This window comes from Callospermophilus lateralis, chromosome 3 (genome assembly GCF_048772815.1).
Source record: "Callospermophilus lateralis isolate mCalLat2 chromosome 3, mCalLat2.hap1, whole genome shotgun sequence".
In the NCBI taxonomy this organism is placed as follows: Eukaryota; Metazoa; Chordata; class Mammalia; order Rodentia; family Sciuridae; genus Callospermophilus; species Callospermophilus lateralis.
In genome coordinates, this window is record NC_135307.1 from 115,490,291 (window position 1) to 115,514,777 (window position 24,487).

Below are 24,487 nucleotides of genomic sequence, written 5' to 3' on the forward strand. Positions count from 1 at the left end.
CACCACATAAAAATAAGTAAATAAAATGATTGTTTTTGTTTGTTTGTTTGTTTTTAAGTGATTTTTTTTCCCCAGGGGTTCTGGAGGCTGAGGTAGGAGGATTTCAAGTTACAGGCATTCTCAGCAACTTGGTTAGGCCCTTAGCAACTCAGCAAGACTCTGTCTCAACATAAAATGCATGAATGAATGAATGAGTGAGTGAATGAGTGAATGAATAAAAAGGCTGGGGATTGTGGGTAAGTGGTTAAGTGCTCCTGGGATCAAAAAAGTAAAATAAATCATAGCTCTCTTTTTCCCTCATTTGTTAAAGTGAATTATTGCCAAACTCAAATGTGGTAAAATGCATCTGACGTTACTCATCAGTGTAATAAGTTTTCACTAGAGATTATTTTGTTTACCTGATAGCTGCATTCCATTAGGAGTATTGGCACTATAATTCAACATAAGTAAACAGATTATTGTCTTCACTGTCAACGTAAACTAATAACTGACTGACCTTTACTCTAACAGATCTTAGTTGTGGCCATGCCAGATTTAGGCAGCTACTTCTTATAGGGTCAGCTGTGAAAAATCATTAGAAGTCAGGTGCAGTGGCACACATATATACTCTCAATTGCTTAGAGAGATCTTAAGCAATTTAGTGAGACCCTGTCTCAAAAAATAAAAAGGACTGGGATATTTAGCTCAGTGGTAATGTTCCCCTGACTTCAATCCCCAACACCAAAAGAGAAAATCATTGGAATTTTTTAGGTCAGAGAAATAGTGAATGATAGATGTACATTATGTTTGTTTGCGAACCTGAGCATCTAACTTCGGGTTTCATGTTTCCTTTATTTTTATTGATGTGAAATTCATGTGACATTGTCACCATTTTAATTATTTAAGTTATATAATTAAGGGACTTTTAGTGCTTTAGTAATGTGATAGAACCATCATCACTACCTAATTCTGGAATATTTTCATGGAAAATATTCGTTCAGCCATTCTCTCCTCTCCTAGCCACCAATTACCAGTTTTCTGTCTCTCTGCATTTGTCTATTCTGGACATTTCATATAAATGGAATCATAATATGTGGTCTTTAGAGACTTCCTTCTTTCAGCTAGTGTTTTCAAGGTTCATCCATGTTGAAATATAAATTAGTTTTTCATTTATTTTTATTGGTGAATAATGTTCCATTATGTGGATATTTCCACTTTTTTGAGAATATTTTTGTTGTATGAAAATATTAACGTTGTTTGCAACTTTTTGATAAAGGCCTGATATATACCTAGGAGAGGAGTTGCTGGGTCATAGGGTAATGCTGTGTTTAACTATGTGAGGAACTATCAAATATATTAATTATTTTTAGATCTCATCTTCAACCTCTGTGAATATAATTTGCCCATTTAAGAAATGAACACATTCTTCAGGCCAGGCACCATGCTGAATACAGAAGATCCTTTCGTGGAGCTTATTTTTTGGGTATAAGTAAGCAGGAAGATATCAAGCAAGTGATTATATAGATAACTGTCTAAAATTACAATGAGTTCTATAAAGGAGAGGTTTTAGATACCAGGCAAACTAAGAGGGGTTCCACATCTAGACTGGTGTGGTGAATTATCAGGAAAGGCTTCCTTGAGTGAATAATAATATATTTCAACTGATTGAAGTAATATAATAATATAGCAATTAGTGTTTATTTGGTGCTTACTATTTGCCAGGCACTCACAACTTTTCATTTCTGCTGTTTTGCAGATTTAATAAGCTGAGGAACATAAAGAGTTCAAAGGACTAAATCCTCAATTCATAGCTAGGGTGTTATAAAGTCGTTACATGGTCTGTCCCACCTCAGAACCCCATCATGCCATTCTCCGCTTTCATTTCCAAGGGAGGCAGTCTTAAGCGATACCTCTGAGGAAGAGTTGTACTTGATAATTTTCAGGAAATATAAGAATATAGATGACAGGAGTTTAAAAAAAAATGGCATAGTACAGGGTACGATCTTATGGAAGGGCAGAGTAAAAAGATATGAAGCTTAAGAATTAGGTAAAACCAGACTTGTCCTGTTCATTTAGAAAACTTCAGTGGGGTAGACCCCATGCATGTTCAATATAGTTCTTCTTGGCCTCATCAATAGTTATCTTCCCCATTCCCTGTGCCCATCCCACTTCAACATCATTTTCTTATAACACATTCAGAAGGGTCTTTACCATAAAACTAAAGTTTTAGGGTTTCTCACTTTTATGGGCTTCTATTGTGAGTCATAGAAATTGTTGTGAATTATAAAGTGTTCAGGGTGGACAGAGGAAGCCAGTTTGCAGTCAGTAAATATTTCCAATAAATGGCAAAGAATTCCCAAATGAAAAAGACCCTAAAAATTATATAATGCAAATTTATTCCTTAACATTCCTCTCAACATCTGCCTTATTTCACACACCAGTTTGGGTGGGGATCTAAAGGAAAGTTACCAAGAATTGCTGTGTTAAGGCATGATAATATCAGAGTCAGAAGTCTCTGAAGTGAGTTTAACTTGGCAATAGTTGGTAGGTAAGTCTTTAGGTTTGTAATACACACTTGGTGTAAAGACACAGAATATTTAGACTATAAGAAACATGAAGAAACTGTCTAAACTGCAGAAAGTTGGAAATTATTTTGATGAGTTAGATTTGTTGATAGCGTAAGTGTAGTTCAGTGTCTTCCATGTAGGACAGTTTTGATTACCATAGCATAAACAGTTTTTTAAATTATATGTTATAAATATGGAAAATACTGTTGGCTAAAAACTTCCTAATTGTTTTTATTCTTGGTTTCAGGCGCCTGATAACAGATTCAAAAGTTAAATTAAAGTATCAGCATTTAATAACAAATAGCTTTGTAGAGGTAAGTGAAATCAGAATTCTGTCTATTAAAATAGATATTACTTTTATAAACTTACAGCATGGGGATGTAGCTCAGAGTATATACCTTTCATTGGTGAGGTGCTTGGTTTGATACACAGCACCCAAGAAAACAAGCAAATATACAACCTGTTGAAAATAAGAAGCACTTACACCATATTTACAAACTACAGCCAAGTATCTTTATTCTCAAAGGGTATGACAATCCAATAAGTAGATCTTGAGCTTTGATATTAAAATTTTTACAATATTCTTCTTTATCCCTTATAGAGAATTGTAGTAGATGATTAATTATGTCATGTTTAATCTTCTTTGGGATTCTAACACTATTTCTGTGTTTGTTTTAGGTCCCATTAACTAAATTTAATAATAATGAACACTATTTTCTTTTGTCATATTTCTTTCTTAGAGCAGAGGTTGGTGAATTATGGCCTGCCTGTGTTTGTAAATAAAGATTTATTAGTACAAGTCTATAGCCATTTGTTTTATGTTTGCTTTTCTGCTACCATTGCAGGATTGAATATTTGCTACAGAAAGCATTAATGGACTTCTAGAAAATAGTTATTATTTCTGTTACGGGGTAAATTGGAAAATGTCACCTTTCAGAAATAGCATATTTCTTGAAATGTTCAGTTTTTTGCTTTTGTTGATAGGATAAGAAATTGAACCTAATGACCTACTGCCACTGAGCTACAGTACCCTCAGAACTTTTTATATATTATTTTGAGACAGGATCTTGCTAAGTTCCCAAGACTATCTTCGAATTTGTAATTCTTCTGTCTGAAGTCTCCTGAGTAGCTAGGATTACAGGCATATGCCCCACCTTGCCCAGCTTCAGTGTAGTTTGGAATCGAGTGCATAATATTGCTTTGAGCCATGTTTTTTTTCCCTAACAAAAATACTTTTAATGTTATATTTCCAGGCTGAGGTATGGCTTAGGGGCAGAACACTTCTCTAGACTGTGAGGCCCTGGGTTTGATCCCCAGCACTACCAAATAAATAAATAAAAGAAGTAGGTATATTTCCTTTTGAAGAACCAAAATGCGGACTTACCCTGTTGTTTAGTAACTAACTTTAGGAGGAATCACATATATATGCATTAACTTATCTTAAACTTTATTGTAGCCTCTAAACACCTTCCCCAAGTAGAAACACATATAGTTTTCTTGCATTTCATGAAAATTTCCCTGAAGTAACAATCATAAGTAAACTATTTTTTATAATCACATAATGAATACTTTAAAAATTTCTCAGTGGGATTTTGCAAATAAAATAAGAAGGTAGTTTGTGTATTTCATAAAACTAGGTCTTTAAGGGATTAATAATCTTGAGCAAATAGTGTATCTGTAAGATTGCCATGGAAGAAGGTTTTTGTATGCTTCTATCATCATCTGTTCTTTACTCCTCGCACTAAGTGTGTGAGGAGATTTTGCATGATTATTTAATTTGCTGTCATTTTAAGTTTTCTTACTTGCATTTTAGTGCAATCGACTGTTAAAGTGGTGTCCTGCCCCAGATTGCCACCATGTTGTTAAAGTTCAATATCCTGATGCTAAACCTGTTCGCTGCAAATGTGGTCGTCAATTTTGGTAAGCAAATGATTTTCTAAATGGAAGGTAGAGCATGTAGCTTTTTTTTTAATTCTTGGTTATAAAATAGTAGGAAAAAATTTACTATAGTCATGGAAATGAGTGATGTTGGTTAAAAATAGCGTGTGTGTGTGTGTGTGTGTGTGTGTATGTATGTATGTATTTATAAGTAAGAATTACATGGAGGGTTATAGTTGTGGCTCGGTGGTAGAGTGCTTGCCTAACGTGAGGCACTGGATTCCATTGTCAACACGACATAAAAATAAATGAATAAAATAAAGGTATTTGTCCATCTACATCTAATATATAATATATGTATATATATATTATATATATATATAAGAATTAAATGGAAAACTCACATCTTGAATAATGTTTTCTCTGTCTTTGATGTTCTAACCCTGTGACTGTTTTTCATGGGATAAAAATGCAGTTATACTCTCATTTTCCTTTATGCCTCACTGTAACTTATATGGGAGCAAACTTAGAGATCTGAACAAGGAACTTTAGTTCTTTTCATTTGGGGTTTTTTTGTTGTTGTTGTTGTTTTTTTTAAATCAAATTAGGTTGAGTTCTATAAGGCTCTTACTATACTTTCAGAGATTATCCCAGTGTAGCAAACACATTACACAAGCCTTTTTAAACTTTTTCTTCACCCAGACAAGTATTAATACTATTCATATAATGAAAAATTTCAGGTGAATTTGGTGGTTTTAACTGCTAAGAGTTTTCCAATGCCCAGCTTTATTGATAACCAGAGCCTTTGGAGTTCTGTAGCATATGTTTCAGCCTCTGGATTGTAGAGGATTCCCATGTATATGCATTAACTTATCTTAAACTTTATTGTAGCATCTAAACACCTTTCCCAAGTAGAAACATATATGGTTTTCTTGCATTTCATGAAAATTGCCCACTTACCAGGAATTTCTGACACCCATCTTAAAAGAGTGTTTTAGTATCTTTTGGGATTCCTTAACAGGCTTATCTATATTGCTTTATAGCAAGGATGGCCTTGCCTCTAGTTTGCAACAGGATGTTTCTCATTTTCTTCTGAGACCGCATCAGAATGGCCTTTATTGGCTGTATTTCAGACAAAATTTTATTCACTACCACTTAGGTGTTTCTGAGATGGGTGAAGCTTTTTTTACCCTTCTTTCTGAGCCCTCACCAAAATCACCCGTAATAATGTTTTTCTTTCTAGCATGTACCTCCAAACACTACCCCTTACCCACTTCCAAATAAGCTTCTACATTTAGGGTTTTGATAAAATGGCAACCCCACTTCACAGTACTAATTTTATGTCTTAATCTGTTCAGGCTGCTGTGACAAAATTTCATAAACCGGGTGAGCTTATAAACAACAGAAATTTAGTTCTCATAGTTATGCAGGCTCGGAAATCCCAGGTCAAGATGCCAGCAGATTTGTTGTGCAGTGAGGGCCCACTGTCTGTTCATAGATGGTACCTTTCTTGATGTGTCCTTGTATCTCTTTGAGACCTTTTATAAGGGCACCAGATCTGTTCATCACAGCAGCCCTCATGACGTAGTCAGCAGAACATTTGAACCATAGCAAGAAGGAAGGCTAGATGATCTTCCATTCCTATGAAGCTCTTTAGTAGGAGTGAAAAGGCAATCAAACCAAGAGCCTCTGGAGTTGGGAAATAGGCATTTTGTTGGTATTCCTTACCTTTATGTTTTTTCATCAATACAGATATAGAATTAGATTTATGCATTAATGATAAATATTCTCAAAACTGCCGGTATAACCAACATAGATAAATTCCTTTGTTTGATAAAAAGAATTTTTGGTATTCCTAAATTATAGGATTAGCTCATTAATCAACCATATCGTGGTTAGTTTTTCATAAACATTTGTGTTTGTTCTTAATTTATTATAACCTCTCTGCCCTTATTTCATAAATGCTGCATGTACCATTAGCCTAGAAAGCAGAAATGAATTATCAATGAACTTAATAATTACCTGGGGAGGCTGGGGTTGTGGCTCAGCTGTAGAGTGCTTGCCTAGCACATGCGAGGCCCTGGGTTCAATCCTCAGCACCACATAAAAAAATAAATAAAGTTAAGGTATTGTGTCCAATTATAAAATAAATATTTAAAAAAAATCATTGCCTGGGCAACTTAGTGAGACCTGTCTCCAAATTTAAAAAAAGAAAAAAGCGGGGCAAGGCAGGGTGGCTGAATGAGGCTCTTGACTTTTTGTTTTGAAGTACATTGCTCATGATTCTAGTTCCAAAATTTAATCTTGCGTGTGTGTGTGTGTGTGTGTCTGTCTGTCTGTCTGTCTGTGTCTGTGTTTACACTTAGAGAATATTTAGTCATATTTTATACCTAGGCCAGGTACCATTTCTTTTTCTGTGATATTGATGAAATCTAAAGTTACACAAAGATGTGCTTGTTCATTTCCTGAATATAATTGACCTATACAAGACTCTTCATTTGGGGTGCTAAGAAAAATTGAATACATTCTGATAAAGCATTAGTTGAAACTTCTCAGTACAGTCTTTAGTACCTTAGCAACAACTGTTAAGAAATTGTCATCAATGCATTGTCTGGTTGTTCTTCATTTCACACATGTTTGCGTAATCACTACATGATTAGTCCTGATACATACTGAATTCCCAAGTAATTTGCTATAAAATCATGGTCCCTGCCCTTTTGTTTGCCAGTGACTAGAAATTGAAACTAAAAAGCATCAGATGGGTGGGTGGTTTGTAAGGGTAAAAGTTAGTAGGACTTCATTCTTTTAATTCTTTGTGTCACCTAACAGCTTTAACTGTGGAGAAAATTGGCATGATCCTGTTAAATGTAAGGTGAGTTAGACATTTTCATTTTTAAATATTGGCATGATTTGTTTTAAGCCTTGATGGAAATAAAAACCAGTGACTTTGTTATCTGTTGATAAATAGAAAAAATTTTTTGTGAACTTTTTATTTCAGGTGATTATTGCAAGTATTCAGGAAATATTCCTTGGGAAAAATCTAGGTAGTTCATTATTATTACCGTAGTCATGGTTAAGGCACCTTTCAGTAGGATTTGTTATTAGGGGAATAGCACTCCTTGTAGCTCAACTTTTCTTTAAGCTCTATACTTCCCACTCAGTTGGTGCTAGAGAAAAATCCTCCTTTGGTTGATTTTTATGTACAGTAGATATTACAGTTATAAGATTTCCCTGGTTCAGGAGAAAGTAAGTCTAGTGATAATATTGTTCTTTGACTTTTACATTTAAGCTTGGCTTTAATTAAGTGCCGAAGGAATTTTCTCTGCTTTTTTTAAACCTTTTTAAAAACTCTAACAGTTATTGTTTTTAAACAGTGGTTAAAGAAGTGGATTAAAAAGTGTGATGATGACAGTGAAACCTCCAATTGGATTGCAGCCAACACAAAGGTTGGTGCTTTTTCTTCAGTAACTGTTCATAATGAAAGTGATAAGGATACATGTATCACTATTGGCAAAAAGCTATAAATTTACCTAGTTAACAGCCTTGTGACACTTTTTCATCTCCATCAAGCACCCCCCGAAAGAATCATTATCTATTAATAATTTCCCTTTATTTTAAAGTATTGAGTATTATACTGAGTGTGCAGAGTTACTCAGCTTTAGTTTTCTTTTATTGTAAAAGCATTTGTTTCCTTTGAAGAAAAAGCTGTGAATTTTTCTTGTCTGGAATGTATTCTTGACTGGCCTTTAATATATAGGTGTATTGTAGAAGTGCACTCTACGTAGCTTGAGTCTTATTAGACTAATTTACATTTCTTCCTTAAATCCTCAGTTTTACTTTTTAGAACTTATTAATTAGGGGCAGGATTTGAGCAGAGTAATTGAGGAACCATTAAGTTTTTATTATATAATTGAACTAGGTTAACAAAACAGTCTCTCCAAGTCTACTTCATGTTAAATTTATGAATTATGACTTAGCAAAAGATTTGCCTCTGAATAGCCAGGTGTACACCCGTAATCTTAGCTACTTGGTAAGATAGAGACAAGAGGATCACCAAGTTTGAGGTTAGCCTGGGTAACATAGGAAAACCCTGTATCAGTTAAAAACAAAACAAAAACAGTGGGGGAAAGGGGATATATAGTTCAGCCTATCCTTTTTTTTTTTTTTTTTTTTTTAAAAATACATTGCTCATGATTCTAGTTTCAAAATTCATCTCTTTATTACCCTAAACCACTTTCTTAACAACAGACCCAATATCTTAAAAATGAAATTAATTTTTAGCACTCCTCTTATAAATAATAAATTCACATTTGTATCCAAACTGTGTACACAGCTAGTTTCTTTCTTTTTTCTTTTTTTTTTTTAGTTGTAGATGGACAGATATCTTTATTTATTTTCATGTGGTGCTGAGGATCAAACCCAGTGCCTCACACGTGCAAGGCAGGCGCTCTACCATTGAGCTACAGTCCCAGTCCCCAGCTAGTTTCTTAATAGAAAAATTGTACCAAGATTCATTCTTGGGCTGGGGTTGTGGCTTAGTGGTAGAGTGAGTGCTTGCTTGCCTAGCGTATGTGAGGCATCGAGTTAGATTCTCAGCACCACATATAAATAAATGAATAAAATAAAGGTCCATCAACAACTAAAAATATTTGTAAATATTTTTTTAAATTTTTATATCTTATTTAAATCAGTCTTGCTGTATAGTAAGCGACTTGGGTAATGAATGATAGGTGATTGATTCATTGTCTGTTTCACATATAAAGATGGTGCTTTAAAGAACCTGAGTTATTTGGGATGTGACTGTGGCTCAGTGGTAGCACACTTGTTTGGCTTGTGTGAGGCACTGGGTTCAGTTCTTGGCACCGCATATAAATAAATAAAGGTCTATCAACAACTAAAAATGAAAAATAAAATTTTCCACTTAAAAAATAAAAACTTGAGTTATTTGACCAGCACTAGTTATAGCTTTGTACTGTGCTTAATCTGTGGTCAACACATACTTTTAAGGATACTCCTTGCTTATACTTATATGTATGGTGCAAGTATATGTTTCTCTTTCCTAGAAAGCGTTAGCAGTTAAAACAGTGAAATTTGTCACACAAAACAGTTTCCTGAATCTTTACGATATATATGGCAGCAATCAATATTTTTATGTTCTTTCCAACCATCATGGTAAGCATACTACACATCACTGAAGGAAATCTTGTTAAATGTACTGTGATGTCAGGAAGGTAGTAACTTCTATTGCTATTTTAAAAGAATTTCCTAGTTAAGCATTTCTTTTTGAAAATTGAAGGATTACCCATCAGAAATGTTCGTTAATATTCCAGATTCTTTAATGTGTCCTATGTTAATGTTTAGAAGAAGAGGGCAGCTATATTTTCACTAAGTTGTTTAAATATTATTCATCTTCTTTCTATGTTTAGAGAGATACTGTTGGCCTCCAAGAACTTTAAAATAGGTAGTATTGGATATGTTTGGTTTGGCCATAAGGCAGATTACCAAAGAAGAATGTCAGTTTGTAATAAATAACAAATTTAATCAGTCAGTAGTTCTGCAGTAAAACTGAAAATTTTTTTTCTCTCAAGAGGTTTAAGAAATTTTAAGGTTTAAGTATTGTTGTTATTAGCTTCTTGGGCATACTTGTAGACTTTCTTGGTATCTTAATATTTTGAAGGCTTAATACTATTTGTTTAAGAAATGTAGAATGAAACCTATTTTATGCCTAAAATTTGCTTCTTTGGCAATATGTAAAATTTCTTAAGTGAATGATTTAAAAATTTAGACCTAAAATATATATAATAAAAAATTGCCATATTGGCCTGCTTAAAATTAGTATAGTTTGTCAGCAGTGTGCAGTCTGTTTGAAAAAGGTCAAATTGTACAAATAGATCAGCCCTCCCTTATGGGGCCTAAAGTCATCAGACATAAATATGCAAATACAACAACAAAAAAATACAAATTTTCCACCTTCTTGGTTTAATAAAATGTAAGATTGATTTTTTACCCCCAAGATTTTTCAGAAACAAAAAAGGCCTGATAGATCTGAAACTTCAGTTTACCAGAGACTAAGAAAATGAAACAAACTTGGAGAAAACAATCTCATATTTTTCTCTGTAGCATTGTTAATGGATCACACTATAAAGAATTTAAAATATAGGTATTTGGCCAAAGAAAGTTGGGAAATATATTATGACTTTATATTAATAATCATGTCCTAATTTCCAGCTTGACTGTCAGGCAAGGACAGATTACTTGGGATGGATCCTGACTTTATCATTTCCTACCTGTGTGACCAAGAACTAGGTTCTTTATTGTTTTTTCTTCCATAGTTTATTCATCTCACAAATGAAAATAAAAATAATACTACCATAAGGATTATGAGTTAATGCATACAAAGCACTGAGAACAGTGCATGGGATATAGGATAAAGGAAAAAAATACTCTATAATTATTTCTAGATGATACTAGAGAATATATTTACAGGAAAAAATATTTTATTTTTCATAAAACGGTTACTATGTATCTGATTGAAAGTACTTAAAGTGTTTTTGTTGCTCAACCCCCCCTTAAAAAATTTGTAGACTGGGTATGATGGCACATGCCTATAAATCACAGCAATTTAGGAGGTTGAGGAAGGGTCACAAGTTTGAGGCTAGCATGGGCAACTTAGTGAGACCCTGTCTCAAAATGAAAAGGGCTGGAGGTGTAACTTAGTAGTAGTCTGCCCCTGGTTCAATCTCTAGCACTTGGTTTTGTGTAGGCGGTGTCCATAAATTATTGTATATTTTAAAACTCAGTAGTATTGATTAGTTCTACTCATTTTTAATAGTACTTATTAAATGTTTGACACTGTTCTAAGTGCTTTACATGTATTAACTACAATAAGTAAACCAAGGCTTCTCCTCAGTGTTAGTAATACAATCTAGTGTAGCATTGACACCAACTTTATAGTTTCTCTTCATAGGAATGTCCCAAATGCCATGTCACAATTGAGAAGGATGGCGGTTGTAATCACATGGTCTGTCGTAACCAGAACTGTAAAGCAGAGTTTTGCTGGGTGTGTCTTGGCCCTTGGGAACCACATGGATCTGCCTGGTAGGTTGGGGGAAATGGAAGAATATATTCACATAAGTATGTGATATGTGCCACGTATTTTGAGCAATATTTCTATCTCAACAAGTTTACTGTCCTGGGAACTAAATAAACAAAAGTTGATATGTGAGCTGTGTCACAAGAGAAGGATATACAAAATATCCGCAGAGCATGTTTCACAGAGGTGGTAACAACTGAGATGAACTTTTTTTAAAAGAGCTGAGAGCTCATTAGTTGAAAAAAATAGTAGGAAATACATTTAGGGCAAAAGGAGCAGCATGAACAAGGGAGAATGATGTGAAAAGGATGTGACTTTTTCATCACCTCAAATGTCTCTCTAGGCAATAATTGTAAGTAAGAGCTTTTGAGAAAACCCAACCCAGACATCATTAGACCAATATTTTATATAAAACTTGTAAAAATTGTAGCATTGCCCAGCAAAAGTCCATGTTTTTATTTTCTTAAGACTTATGTTTCTCTTTGGTAACAAGCACCTAAGACTAGGAAGCAGTCTTTTTGTAAGTGTCTTTGCCTTTCAGTTTGATATGTTCCCCCACAAGACTGAAGGATAATAACCCTAGTTACATATATAACTGTTCCTTGGCATCCTCTGGGAATTGGGTTCCAGGACCCCTTGTATGGATATCCATATTTGGGGATGCTCACGTGCTTTATAAAAAATATTACAGTATTTGTGTAAACCTGCACACGTCATCCTATATATTTTAAATCATCTGTAGATGATAATATAGTGCCTAATGCAATGAAAATGCTACAAATAGTTGTTTTATTGTTTAGGGAACAATGACAAGTAAAAAAAATTGTACATATTTAGTAAAGACGCATTTTCCCCAAAAATATATATATTTTTTAATCTACAATTGGACGAATCCACAAATGCATAATTCTTTTATGTAGTGTGCTAACTTTGTGACATGGCACCATTGTTCTTCATTTAGTAAGTGAAACATACTTTTACTCAATTCATACTTTTTATTTGGGAATGTCAAAGTTAGACTGTGGATGCCTTGAGTTTTGAGAAAAATGGGAGCTAGCACGTTTTTGACAATAGTGAAAATGCTTCTGAGTGTTTTAATGTGCAAAGGGCCCACTACTAATTTGTGTTACTTGCCTTTTTGAGTTTGTGACCCTGTGGGGAATAGGAAAAGAGTTCAGAAAGACACTGGAGCCTAGTAATTTGGATGTTATCTCAGGATTTTAAGTGGGAGTGACAGAGTTCAAACTGTTTTTTTTTTTAGATGAGAAGGTTCTGTATTAAGAGCTTTACAAAGGCTATAGCTCAATTGGTAAAGTGCCTGCCTCGCATGCACAAGGCCCTGGGTTCAATCGCTAGCAACACTCACACACACACACACACACACACACACACACACAAAAAAAAAAAAAAAACCTTTACATACATTATCTCATATTTCTTGCACTTTGTAGAGAGTAGATGGGAGGAAAGTGGATGCAGGTTCAAGAAAAAGTAAATAAGATGTGAACATAAGACAATGACATTTGTCATTAAGACAACTTCTGCCAGTTTTTCTGACTGATTAAATTCCAGTAAAGAAATTTTGTCATTGTAATTTAAGTCAACAACATACTATGTGAAAAGTGTATGGTTAGAGATGAAGTATTCTGGGGCTGGGGTTGTGACTGAGTGGTAGAATACTCACCTTGAGTGAATAAGGCACTGGGCTTGATCCTCACAGCACCACATAAAAATAAATAAAATTTTTTTAAAAATTGGGTTGTTTAAAAGAGCGAGCGAGTGAGCTGCAGTATTCTAAAGACTTTGTATCATTTTGGGAGAGTAAAGAAATTGTGCATTTGCTAGAGCCAAGAATTCCAGGTATAGCCAGGCAGGTTATCTAAATTTTGAGAAGGCATACTGGAGGATTAGATTGTTCTTACAAAGTAAATTTATCTTGTGCTCTTGTTTAAAAAAAAAAAAAAAAAGCCTCGTGATTAGGGGAGAGGGTAAAGAAGAGTTTTAAAGATGTATATGTTTGTGTAATATCATCTCTAATCACACTCAGATTTTAAATATGTTGTACTGAAACCTGAAAAGGGTACAGATGTTAGATATAGAAGAATGAATAATGACCCGGACAGGTGTCAGAAAATACTGCCTTACCTTTATGCATGCTGACATTTCAAGTGAATCATGATATTTTATTTCCTGTTTACATCTTTAAGTGCCTCACAATTGTCAATATATCATTCCAAAGTTATTTGAGTTAGAAATATAGATGAATGCTAGTTATTTGCTTTCTTAGCCTTAAAATCTGTACCATGGTGGCAGGGTGAAGCCCAGAATGGGATGAGGCTAATAAATATTTTTTAAGTTACTTTTTAAAATATACAGTATATAGACAAAATATTGATCAGTATAGATAAGGGAAGTTATCTTTAGGTTAGGTTGAATAGAGTGTTCATTCTCTGGCAAGGATTATGATCAATATTAAATCTCCTGACTTCAGTGAATTGTTGTCTGGGTTACTTCAGAAACTTGAAGTTGAGCTCAGTTGATTATTTCTGAGTAATTGTGGAAAATACAGATATATCAAAGACTGGGAGCAGATAAAGTGTTATCCCAGATTTCTAATATTTGTGATTTGATCCCAAAAATTACACCTGAACTACATAACTTATTTTTTGTCTCATGTTAAATTCCAGTATAAAATGATTTAAATAGGAGGATGGAGTATATAGGATGTTTTCTAGGCTTCAGCAAGGTATTTAATTGTGGATTGAGAAGTTTTTGGCCAAATCAGTGAATATAGGCAGGAATATTTGAGATAAATTGGCTGCTTTAAGTACACAAGATGGATTTGTATCTTACATAGGTGGGGAATGCTTTAAAAGCTTGCTGAAAGGCATTATCTTTCTTGTCTCCCCTTCCTCCCAAATATATTAAGTGCATAGTGCTTTTCTGGTCAATTTTTTAGTAATTTTCTTGAATAGATGAATCATATACATTTTGGACTAACTTAAGAGAGAGATTGAAAATACACTGAATATTATATCCTGAAGGAGCTGGGAGCATAACTCGGTGGTTGTAGCATGTGCAAGGCCCTGGGTTCAATCCCATGCACATCCCTCTCCACACCTCCCCTGCAAAGCTAGATAAGCTAGAACAACAGCTCCAATTTAACGTGATTTAAATTCAAAACTCTTCCTTTAGGAGGGAGGGTTGGGTTTTTTTTTAACAAACAAACAAAAAATTCCCTTCGGAGTAAAAAAGATTCTAAAGACAGGACATTAGCTTGTGGGTAATATACTCATTGGATAAGACCATGAGTATTCATTGACAGGCAAGTATAAGTTTTAATTACCAGCTCTGAAATTCTTCTTTGTGTGTATTGCTTATTCTCTAAATGTAATTCTTAAGCCAGATATGATGACACAGACCTGTGATCCCATTAACTTGGGAGGCTGAGACAGGAAGATCACAAGTTTGAGGTCAGTTTCAGCAATTAAGGGAGTCTCCAAGCAATTTAGTGAGACCTTGCCTCAAAGTGAAAAATAAAAAGGGCTGGGGATGTAGCTCAGTGGTAAAGTGCCTATAGATTCAATCCCCAGTATTCCCTCCCCACCCGCACCCAATATAATCCTTTATCTATTCAATAAAGACAGAAATACATATTTTATAAGGTGTTTTGAGGGGATTAAATGTGATAGTGCATTTACACTCCTTAGCCAAATGTATGATATTTAGTAAGTACTCATAAATAACTGCCGCTCCCTGAATGTAGGGTCCCCAATAAGAGATGTAGTAACCAGGACAAAGGACGTGCCACTCTTTCTTATCTCCACTCTGAGCTGACTTCTATGGGAATGTTCCCTTCTTTCTTACACTTAATGTATCTTTCAGTTTTAAGTGGCACTTAATTAACTATATAATAGCATGTAAAGCACATAGCACAGCGTCTGTTACAGAGTAGGGTGCCAATTATTGGCAGATAAGGTGAATAACTCTAGAAAATCAGAAGTATTAGGCTTGAATAACAGGTGGCCTAAGAGATAAGAATGGAGTTAGAAACTACTTATAGTAAATGGAACTTCTAGATAACAGTGTTTTCTAATAATTATAAATAAGCTGAGGGGCTGGGATTGTGGCTCAGCAGTAGACGCTAGCCTAGCATGTGGGAGGCCCTGGGTTCGATCCTCAGCACCACATAAAAATAAAACAATAAATAAAATAAAGATATTGTGTCCAGTTACAACCAAAAAGTAAATAAAATAAATGAATAAATAAGCTGATTTGGAACGCACTGCCTCAGAAGATGAAGAGAGTTCCCTATTACTGAGTAGAGAATGGATTGAATATTATAGAGAAAATTCAAGCAGTAGGAGTGTATGACATTAAACAACCCTTCCAATACCTTGGAGTAGCCCAATAATTTTATTATGATAATATAGAACCCTGGGTATTATAACTTCTTAGTTCATCCGTTGTAAGTGAGAATATTGGTTCTAGATAATCTCTAAATCTGGGTTAAAATTCTGTGGTTCAGGGCTGAGATTGTAGCTCAGTGGTAGAGCCCTTGCCTAGCATGGGTGAGGCACTGGGTTTGATCCTCAGCACCACACAAAAACAAATAAAGGCTAAATTTTGTAAAAAAGAAGTAAAGAGAATTCTGTGATTGATTTCCTTTTCATTGACTTATGGCTTTATAGAATCCTCTTAATTTACTTTAAGGTACAACTGTAACCGCTATAATGAGGATGATGCAAAGGCAGCAAGAGATGCACAGGAGGTAAGTACATTTATAATAGGATAATATTTGAATAGGAATGCACATTGTATATTCATTTGGGAATAATGCAGCAGAAGTTTTCAATAATGAGGGATTTGTGGAAGCCAGTTGTGGTGCGTGCCTTTAATTCCAGCAACATAGTGAGGCTTTAATTCCAGCAACATAGTGAGGCTCTAAGCAACTTAGCAAGATTCTATCTCAAAATTTTAAAAAAATTAAAAGGGTTGGGGATGTAGCTTAGTGAAAAGGGAACCCCTGGGTTCAAGTCCTAATCTCCCTCCGCCAAATTGTGGATAGACACTCCAGTAAATGTAGGATATCTGTTTATATTTAGAAAGGAAATCCTGTCCAAAAATGCTATCAAGGACATTATTTCTTGGCTTTCTTTTAATTAGTCAAGTTGCGTAATTTCAGGCATTACTAGTGTCAAACCGAAAGGAGAGTAGAGAACAATTGTTAAATGGCCCTTCTGCTATTTGTAGGCAATTATGTCACTTATTTTTTTGTTTTTATTATCTTGTTGTTCTTAGAGTTTCACAATATTTAGGTCCTTTAAAGGGCAAGAATATTTTTAAATTTCAATATTGATTTAAATATATTCAGTAGAATTTTATTTAAATATTACCTTAAATATATTCAGTAGAAAATTACTTAAAAAGCATTATCCCAATTGTAAACTCTTATGCTCTTAGCTACTCTGCAAACTAAACAAACTAAGAAAACTACAAAATCAGTGAGACTCAAGATTTATTTGCCAAATATGTTGTTTGTTGAAATGACTTTTGATGGGCTGTTGCATGGCAGTGTTTTTAAAATTTAATGTTGCTGTACTACTACCTCTGCCCAATCCGCATACTGGGAATCAAACCCATATCCTTGGTTTTCATCCCCAGCACTGCAAAGAAAAAAATCTGCTTCTTGATAGTTTTACATCTTATTTCATGCTATAGAACAATACCATCCAATAGAACTTTTTTTGTAATAATGAAAATGTTCTTTATTACCACTGTCCAATTTGGCAGCTACCTACCCAGATGTGACTTCTGAGTGCTGAGAGAGTAATTATTTTATTTTAAACATTCATTGAATACTAACTAGCAGAGAGACTATAGTCTTCCTTCCTGTGTAGTAGATATCAAAACTTAGTCCTCCTGTCTGAAATTGTACCCATTGATCAATAATTCCCCTTTCCTCCCCTGCTCTGCTAACCATTTATCATTTATTTTTATGCTCTCTGTGAGTTAAACTAAGTAAGATCATACAGCATTGTCTTTCTGTGCCAAGCTTTAGCATAATGTTTTCCAAGTTGATCCTCTTTGTCACACACAAAAAAACCAGGATTTCTTTTTTTTTTTTTTTAAGATTGAGTAATATTCCATTGTATGTGTGTATACCACATATTCTCTGTCCAGTCATTCATTAATAGATATTTTAATTGGTTCCATATCTTGGCTCTTTAGAACAATGCTGAAAAAACATGGAAGTATAATTATCCCTTCAACATGATTTTAGTTCTTTTGGCTATATAACCATTATGTGGGAGTACTAGATTGTTTGATACCAACTTTTGTGCATAGTAATTATGTAAACTTTATTTTTCTTAATGGGTCAGCGATCTAGAGCAGCTCTTCAGAGGTACCTGTTCTACTGTAATCGCTATATGAACCACATGCAGAGTCTACGCTTTGAGCACAAACTATATGCTCAAGTGAAGCAGAAAATGGAGGAGATGCAACAGCACAACATGTCCTGGATTGAGGTGCAGTTCCTGAAGAAAGCAGTTGATGTCCTCTGCCAGTGTCGTGCCACACTCATGTACACTTATGTCTTCGCTTTCTACCTCAAAAAGAATAACCAGTCCATTATCTTTGAGGTAGGGATGGCTCCTGGATGTGGAAAAAGACCACCTTGTGTTGTAGGACTGATTCCTTGTTTTTTGGTTTTTGTTTTTTTTGGTGCTGGGGATTGAACCCAGGGCCTTGTACATGTGAGGCAAGCACTCTACCAACTGAGCTATATTTCCAGCCCTTTCATAAATAAAACTATACATTTTATATATGGTCTCTTTCATATATAAAATATATAGAGTTTTGGGCTGGGGTTGTATCTTAGTGGTAGAGTTCTTGCCTAGCACATGTGAGGCACTGGGTTTGAGCACCAGCACCACATAAAAATAAATAAATAAATAAATTTATTTATCTACAACGAAATATATATATATATTTTGAGAGAGAGAGTGTGTGTTTTTTAAAGACTTCCATCCTTTCAGACAATGTTGATAAACATAGTACTTATTGAAAAATATAATAAATTTTTATTTTTTGTACTAAACTACATTCAAATTGATGTGTAGTATACAGACTCTGAAATCAGCCCTAGATTTGAAACATGTCTTTATCACTTTTTGGCTCTGTTGCTTTGGAGCAAATTACTTAACTTCTTATTTCTCTATTTTTAAAATGGGAATATTACCTTTCTTATATATTATTATGAGATTTAAATGTGAAGGATCCAGGTAATTTGCTTGTATACCTGTCACATCATAAATTCTCAGTGAAACTTTTATTCAGACTAGATTAATCTGTGGGATTAGAATTTAATATGGTGGTTACCTTTTATGAAGAGTAATGACTAAAAGGGGGCTTTTTGCAGTAAAGGTTTTTCAAGTAAAGATGCTCATTTAAAACTGATGCTTGAGGGGCTGGGTTGTGGCTCAGCGATAGAGCGCTCGCGCCTTTCGTGCAAGACCCTGGGTTTGATCCTCAGTACCACATAAAAATAAATAAGTGAAATAAAGGTATTGTGTCCAACTACAACTAAAAAAATAAATATTTTTAAAAAATTAAATTGATGCATGAAATATTGATGCCCATAAATGTATAGACAATAATACTGACCAGCAGATGGGAATTTAGATAAGAAACATGTATTGAATTGGCTATAGTTCTAAAGGATAATAAAATTTTAATTTTCCATACATTGTTTTTTTGAAATAGGTATATCAGCTATATCTGATAAGGTATAGCTGCAGCAAAATGTGAGCAAAAATGGGTTTCTGTTTTTTTATTCAAGTTTCCTTTTGAGTTTTTAATAAAGAATAGCTCTCAGATTTAGAGGATTCCAGAAGACTTTCAGTTCTTTCAAATTGTTATCAATATTCTTGCAGAGGCACTAGGATAAATCTTTAGCTTTTTTTTTTTTTTTAACGTTTTAATAATTGTTCTGGAAAAGAGAGAATACATTATTATAGGTGAAAGTATCAGTGTTGAGAGTGATCTATAGTCAGCAAAGCAGCCAAAATGGTTTATCTTTTTGCTTTAGTTTGAAACCAACATTTATTATGTATTATTTTTCTTGCAGAATAACCAAGCAGATCTAGAGAATGCCACAGAGGTGCTTTCGGGCTACCTCGAACGAGATATTTCCCAAGATTCTCTGCAGGATATAAAGCAAAAAGTACAAGATAAGTACAGGTAAGATTTTTTAATAGCTGTTATGCAAAAGTCTCTGCTAGTGTTGGTCTAGAGTACTTAATGGTGACATGTGACATGGTGAAATTGTGATTAATATAACCAGTACCAAGCTGCTGTCATATTTCCCACAGATTTCTTGTGTCTGTTGGGCAACAAGTTACAGATAGTAATATTGGTGAAGCATAGAGGAGAAATTCAACCATTTATCATATGGCTGATTATACTTCAGTTCAGCTTTTAACTATTCAGTTTCTACCCCATAAGGAAAAAAGAGCTTAAAAAGGAAAAGTGTTCATTATGATGAAAGGGTGAGAATAGAATGGTGTTATCCTGGGAATCCTGGATCATGGCTCTTGACAAGTGAGCTATATAAACTTTCTTTTTAGAATTTTTAGATTTTTTTTTCTTTCTCTCTTAAGGAGAGATATACTCTGTCATGGGAATAGAAAATACTTCAAAGATATGCCATCTCTTAAGCTACAGATGTAAAATTTTTGATTTCTCAACACAAAGCTCTTTCCCCCCAATGTTTTTTTTGTAAATTTCAATCTTTTTTTTAACAGTAATAGGAAACTGAGAGTTTGGAATATAATACAATTTAATCCTTACTAATATTTTTACTTTTCTTAGCCATCAGTAGCTACCTCATTGTGTTTAGAACTTTCATAATTAATAGATTTTATTGTTGTGAATAAATAACCCATGAAATTACTCCTTTCTGAAACAGTTACTTAACTGCAGGACTGTGGGATTAAGTTCATCAGAACTTGAAACAGTTTATGACTGTAAAATTAGAGTCTGGAAATTGGAACTTTAAAAAAAAAAAATACTCAACAGCATTAAAAGCTGTTTGATGTGTCTATACATATAGACCTTGAAAATATGCCAGGTGATTGGTTAAAGTGTAGGGGTGCTTAAAAATAAGTATATGCCTCTTTTTTATTATTGGAGGCTGACGACAAGTTTTTTTGTTTTTGTTTTTGTTTTCTCTTTGACTACAGATACTGTGAGAGTCGACGAAGGGTTTTGTTACAGCATGTGCATGAAGGCTATGAAAAAGATCTGTGGGAGTACATTGAGGACTGAGAATGGCCCTGCATAAAATGAACTCTGAAAACTTTACCATCTAGAGTGCTCATGCAATTAAAACAAAACAAAAACACAAACACAAACAAGGAGGCACTAAGCCTATTCTGACACTGCTGGTCTGTAGTACCAGAATTCTGTTTTGTTAACGGAAAGTTTAAGTAAATTATATTGTAATAAAAAAGGTAGATAAACCATTGTACAACAGTATTCTAGGCCGCCAACAAAAGTGTGACAGACACACTAAAAGCCCTCCAACTTTAACTTGTAACGTAGCTTCATTCTCAAAGCTGACTCCTTTTTTCTTTTTCTTTTTCCTAAGTGTAGTACAGTTAAAATTTCAAATAGCTCCTTGACACTGCTTTTCATGTCCAAACCAGCCATTTTGTTGTACTTTGGTAAAGTACCTCTTCCCCTTCCTCCCCTACACATACAAGTATACCCACACACACAGACTGATTCTCTTTCTCTCATACCCCAAGGTCATGAGTGAATGATGATTAGCTCCTTGTAAAGAAAATTCTTGGGATGGGGAAGGGGGTAGGCAGCAAGAGGATTAAACAAACAAAAAACAACAACAACAAAAAAAAACTTTGTATATGACTTTTAAAACAAGAGGACAACACAGTATTTTTCAAAATTGTATATAGCGCATATGCATGGATAAAGCAAGCGTGGCACGTGTTTGCATAATGTTTAATTACAAAAAAATATTTATTCTTTAAAAATCTTCAAGATTATGTCTATTTGCTGTGCATTTTCTTTTAGTTTGCTTTATCTTTCCAGGGTTGGGGTTGGGATAAAAGGTGTGTTTGTTTAGCACCTCTGGAAGACCTAACTAGAGCTCTTCAATTTCCCTTTCTTGAGGTTACTTTGCCCTTTCTGGTTTTGTTATGTCTTTTGCTGGCCATAGGCCTCAGAATTCCCAGCTCTTGATCAAGAACAAGGCAGTCAAGTTCTGAGTAAGTTTTCTGTGGCCTGTTAAAGACTGCAACAGGAAGTTTTATTGCCTCAGTTCATGAATGATCCTGTTCCCAACTTATTCCCCCTCCATGGCTTCATGCCTCTCCCCAGGCCTTCCTTGTGTGCCCCATGTCATGCACACAGCTATAGGCTTCTTAGGCTCCCCCTCACATCAAGAGGAAGCATTTCACAATTTTTTTTTCCTGTTTTTGTTTTCCTTTAATTGCTGCTTTGAGCCTTTCAAAATTTTAGTTATGGCTCGTCTTACCCCTTCTCTCCGTTAGGTTGTCAAATAGAATGTTTTTGCTTTAAATATAAATAAATAGCCATTCACATAGTCTCAAATTGTGAATTTAAAATGGCGGATATTGAAATTGCTTGTGTGTGTTGCTGTGGGTTCAGTTTGAAGGCAAACACCCCTAGAACATGATATTTCCCATCCAGTGTATTTAACTAGAAATCACTGAGTTTGCTTCTTTTCTATTGTCAGCAGATAAGAGAATTAATAATGCATTTTAGCTGTGATGTCCATTTTTATGAAATTTCTACTAAGAGCTATGTTAAAAGTAAAGGATGGTGGTGGTTTTATTAACTATATACCTGTTTAGGCCATTCTGGCTGTGGTATTTTTCAACAGGTCAGCATCCCTAAATATGTCAGTTTTATACAAGCGTGCAGAGTGAACTAGGCAACTAGATTAAGAGGTCTAAATATTAAGACCAGTTTTGGCTAAGGACCTCTTTGTCTTCCTTTAAATGTCTTGTGCCTAGGGAGTGTTTACCATTTGTGAGGCAGCTTTGTCTGCTCTTGCATTGTACATCTTATTACTCCATTGGGAAGTAGGTTCACTTTCCTCTGGCCTTTTGCCTAAGTTAGGCTTTGCTGAATCAACCCTACTTTTCCTTTTAGAAAAGGTTGTTACATGAGATGTACTTGCAACTGTTCTTTTCCCATCAAAAATCAGTGAATGTTTGCTGAGTGTATTATGCTGCTTCTTAAACCACTTGTTGCTTTAGGATCAACTTTATCTATACTCTTTTTCTTCCCCTTCCTTGCCACCTCAGGTGCAAATCTGAACTCACTGTCTGCTTCTTCCCTCTTCTCTTCCTTCACCAATCATCCATTTGACTTTATTTTACTTTAAATTACTGCACCAATTTTACAAGACATTTATCAAAACTAAAGAGATTTCTCCCCCTTTCTGATAACTTTGAAAAGCAAACAGAGTTGCTATGTAGACACATGTGACTCCCTCAAAATGCTTTGTGTATGTGTGGTGTTTAAAGAAAAATCTTTTCAGTATCTAGGTTTGAGTGTCCTACACTCTCTTCACATGCTCCCTTTGCAACAAGTATACAAAAACAGTGTATGCACTTAATAATATCAGCCCCCACCCATGGAGGAACAGTGCTTTCTAGAGATGCTTTTTAGTTCCAGTGTTGGCATACTACCTGAGGTTATTGCAGTTGTGGGTGCATTTCCTAATTCGTATGGATCAAGGTGAACTGTCTTTTCTACTTCCAAGCTTTTAACAGCTATCTCTGTATTTGACAGACTTCCCAGAGTTAATTGCTTTCATTGTTAACTTCAGTGCCCCTAGCTGGGATAGGCAAGCCATATTGTATAACAGCTTCCCTATTTCACCTAAGTCTATCAGAGGGCTCTATTCACAGTAAGCACCAGGGTCTCCCTGTTTTCTTGAGGTCAGTTATATTGTCTTTTGAAAAGTGCATGCTTCATTTGAACAATTCATTGAATGGCAGATGGACTTAAATGATTTATAATAAAATTTTGATCCAAAGCTCAGGATACAAACAATAGTGGTAAAATGGAGTAGCATATAATATCATCAGACTAAATTTTGTGTAATTTTTCTGCGACCCAGATTGTATGTGTTTTATGTGTGTTTAAATAAATACATTAAATGCACATGTGTATACATACACACATATACAACAGATCCAAGACTGACTGACTTAATTTGAAATGGTTGCATCTGCAGTGTAATATGTGGTTCAGCCTTGATTAGGAATTGAAATTTAGTACAAGAGAGGAAAGGACTTAATGTGACAAATTCTTTTAGCTATATATCCCGGTATAGAGCACTTGGGGGATGGGATGGGGTGGGTTGGTGAGACAATCAGATCGGTAAATTGATTAAATGCTCCTAACCCTGTAATTTTGTGCATAGAGCACCCTGTGCTGTGGAAATAACTGTTCTTAGATTTTCATTGTAACTGGACTGTTCAGGTTGCCCAGAGGGAAAGAACATTCCTAATTCTAATAAAATAAACTTTTATTTTGTTATTCCATTAGTTACTTATGTTTATTTTAGAGTTTAAAAAATGACCTATAGGTGGCTACCAGCCACTTGTATGTATTATGTACCTTATTCACTGTTCCTACTTAATATATCAGGATTTGGTTCTGTTTCTTTGCATTTAGGACTTGGTTAAATGAAGCTTCTAGAGTATTTTTTGAAAGCTTTCCAGTTTCTGTGTCTTGAACATTGAAGTTAGATTGCTGTTTGTGTTGTAACAGTGGTACACATTAGATGCTCAGTAGATCTTTGAATATCAGGTTTTTTATTTTTTAATTTTATTTTGGTACTGGGAATTTAACCCAGGGGTGTTTTACTGCTGAGCTATATCCCCAGCCTCCCCCCACCCCCACCCCT

The 24,487-nt window shown here is 34.7% G+C and overlaps 1 protein-coding gene across 3 annotated transcripts in view; it reads left to right on the forward strand.

The window, feature by feature from the left end:
• Arih1 (ariadne RBR E3 ubiquitin protein ligase 1) overlaps positions 1-24,125 on the forward strand; it is a 115,143-nt gene extending 91,018 nt beyond the window's left edge. For 2 of the 3 annotated variants that reach the window (XM_076851051.2, XM_076851053.1), the window contains 9 exons: positions 2,794-2,860; positions 4,360-4,466; positions 7,254-7,296; positions 7,799-7,870; positions 11,392-11,522; positions 16,231-16,288; positions 17,901-18,161; positions 19,649-19,761; positions 20,763-24,125. In XM_076851051.2, coding sequence (XP_076707166.1) covers positions 2,794-2,860; positions 4,360-4,466; positions 7,254-7,296; positions 7,799-7,870; positions 11,392-11,522; positions 16,231-16,288; positions 17,901-18,161; positions 19,649-19,761; positions 20,763-20,847 — 937 coding nt within the window. In that variant the 3' untranslated portion in view covers positions 20,848-24,125. The remainder of the gene's footprint in view (positions 1-2,793; positions 2,861-4,359; positions 4,467-7,253; positions 7,297-7,798; positions 7,871-11,391; positions 11,523-16,230; positions 16,289-17,900; positions 18,162-19,648; positions 19,762-20,762) is intronic. The other variant, XM_076851052.2, reaches the window with a different exon arrangement.
• The last annotated feature ends 362 nt before the right edge of the window (positions 24,126-24,487 follow it).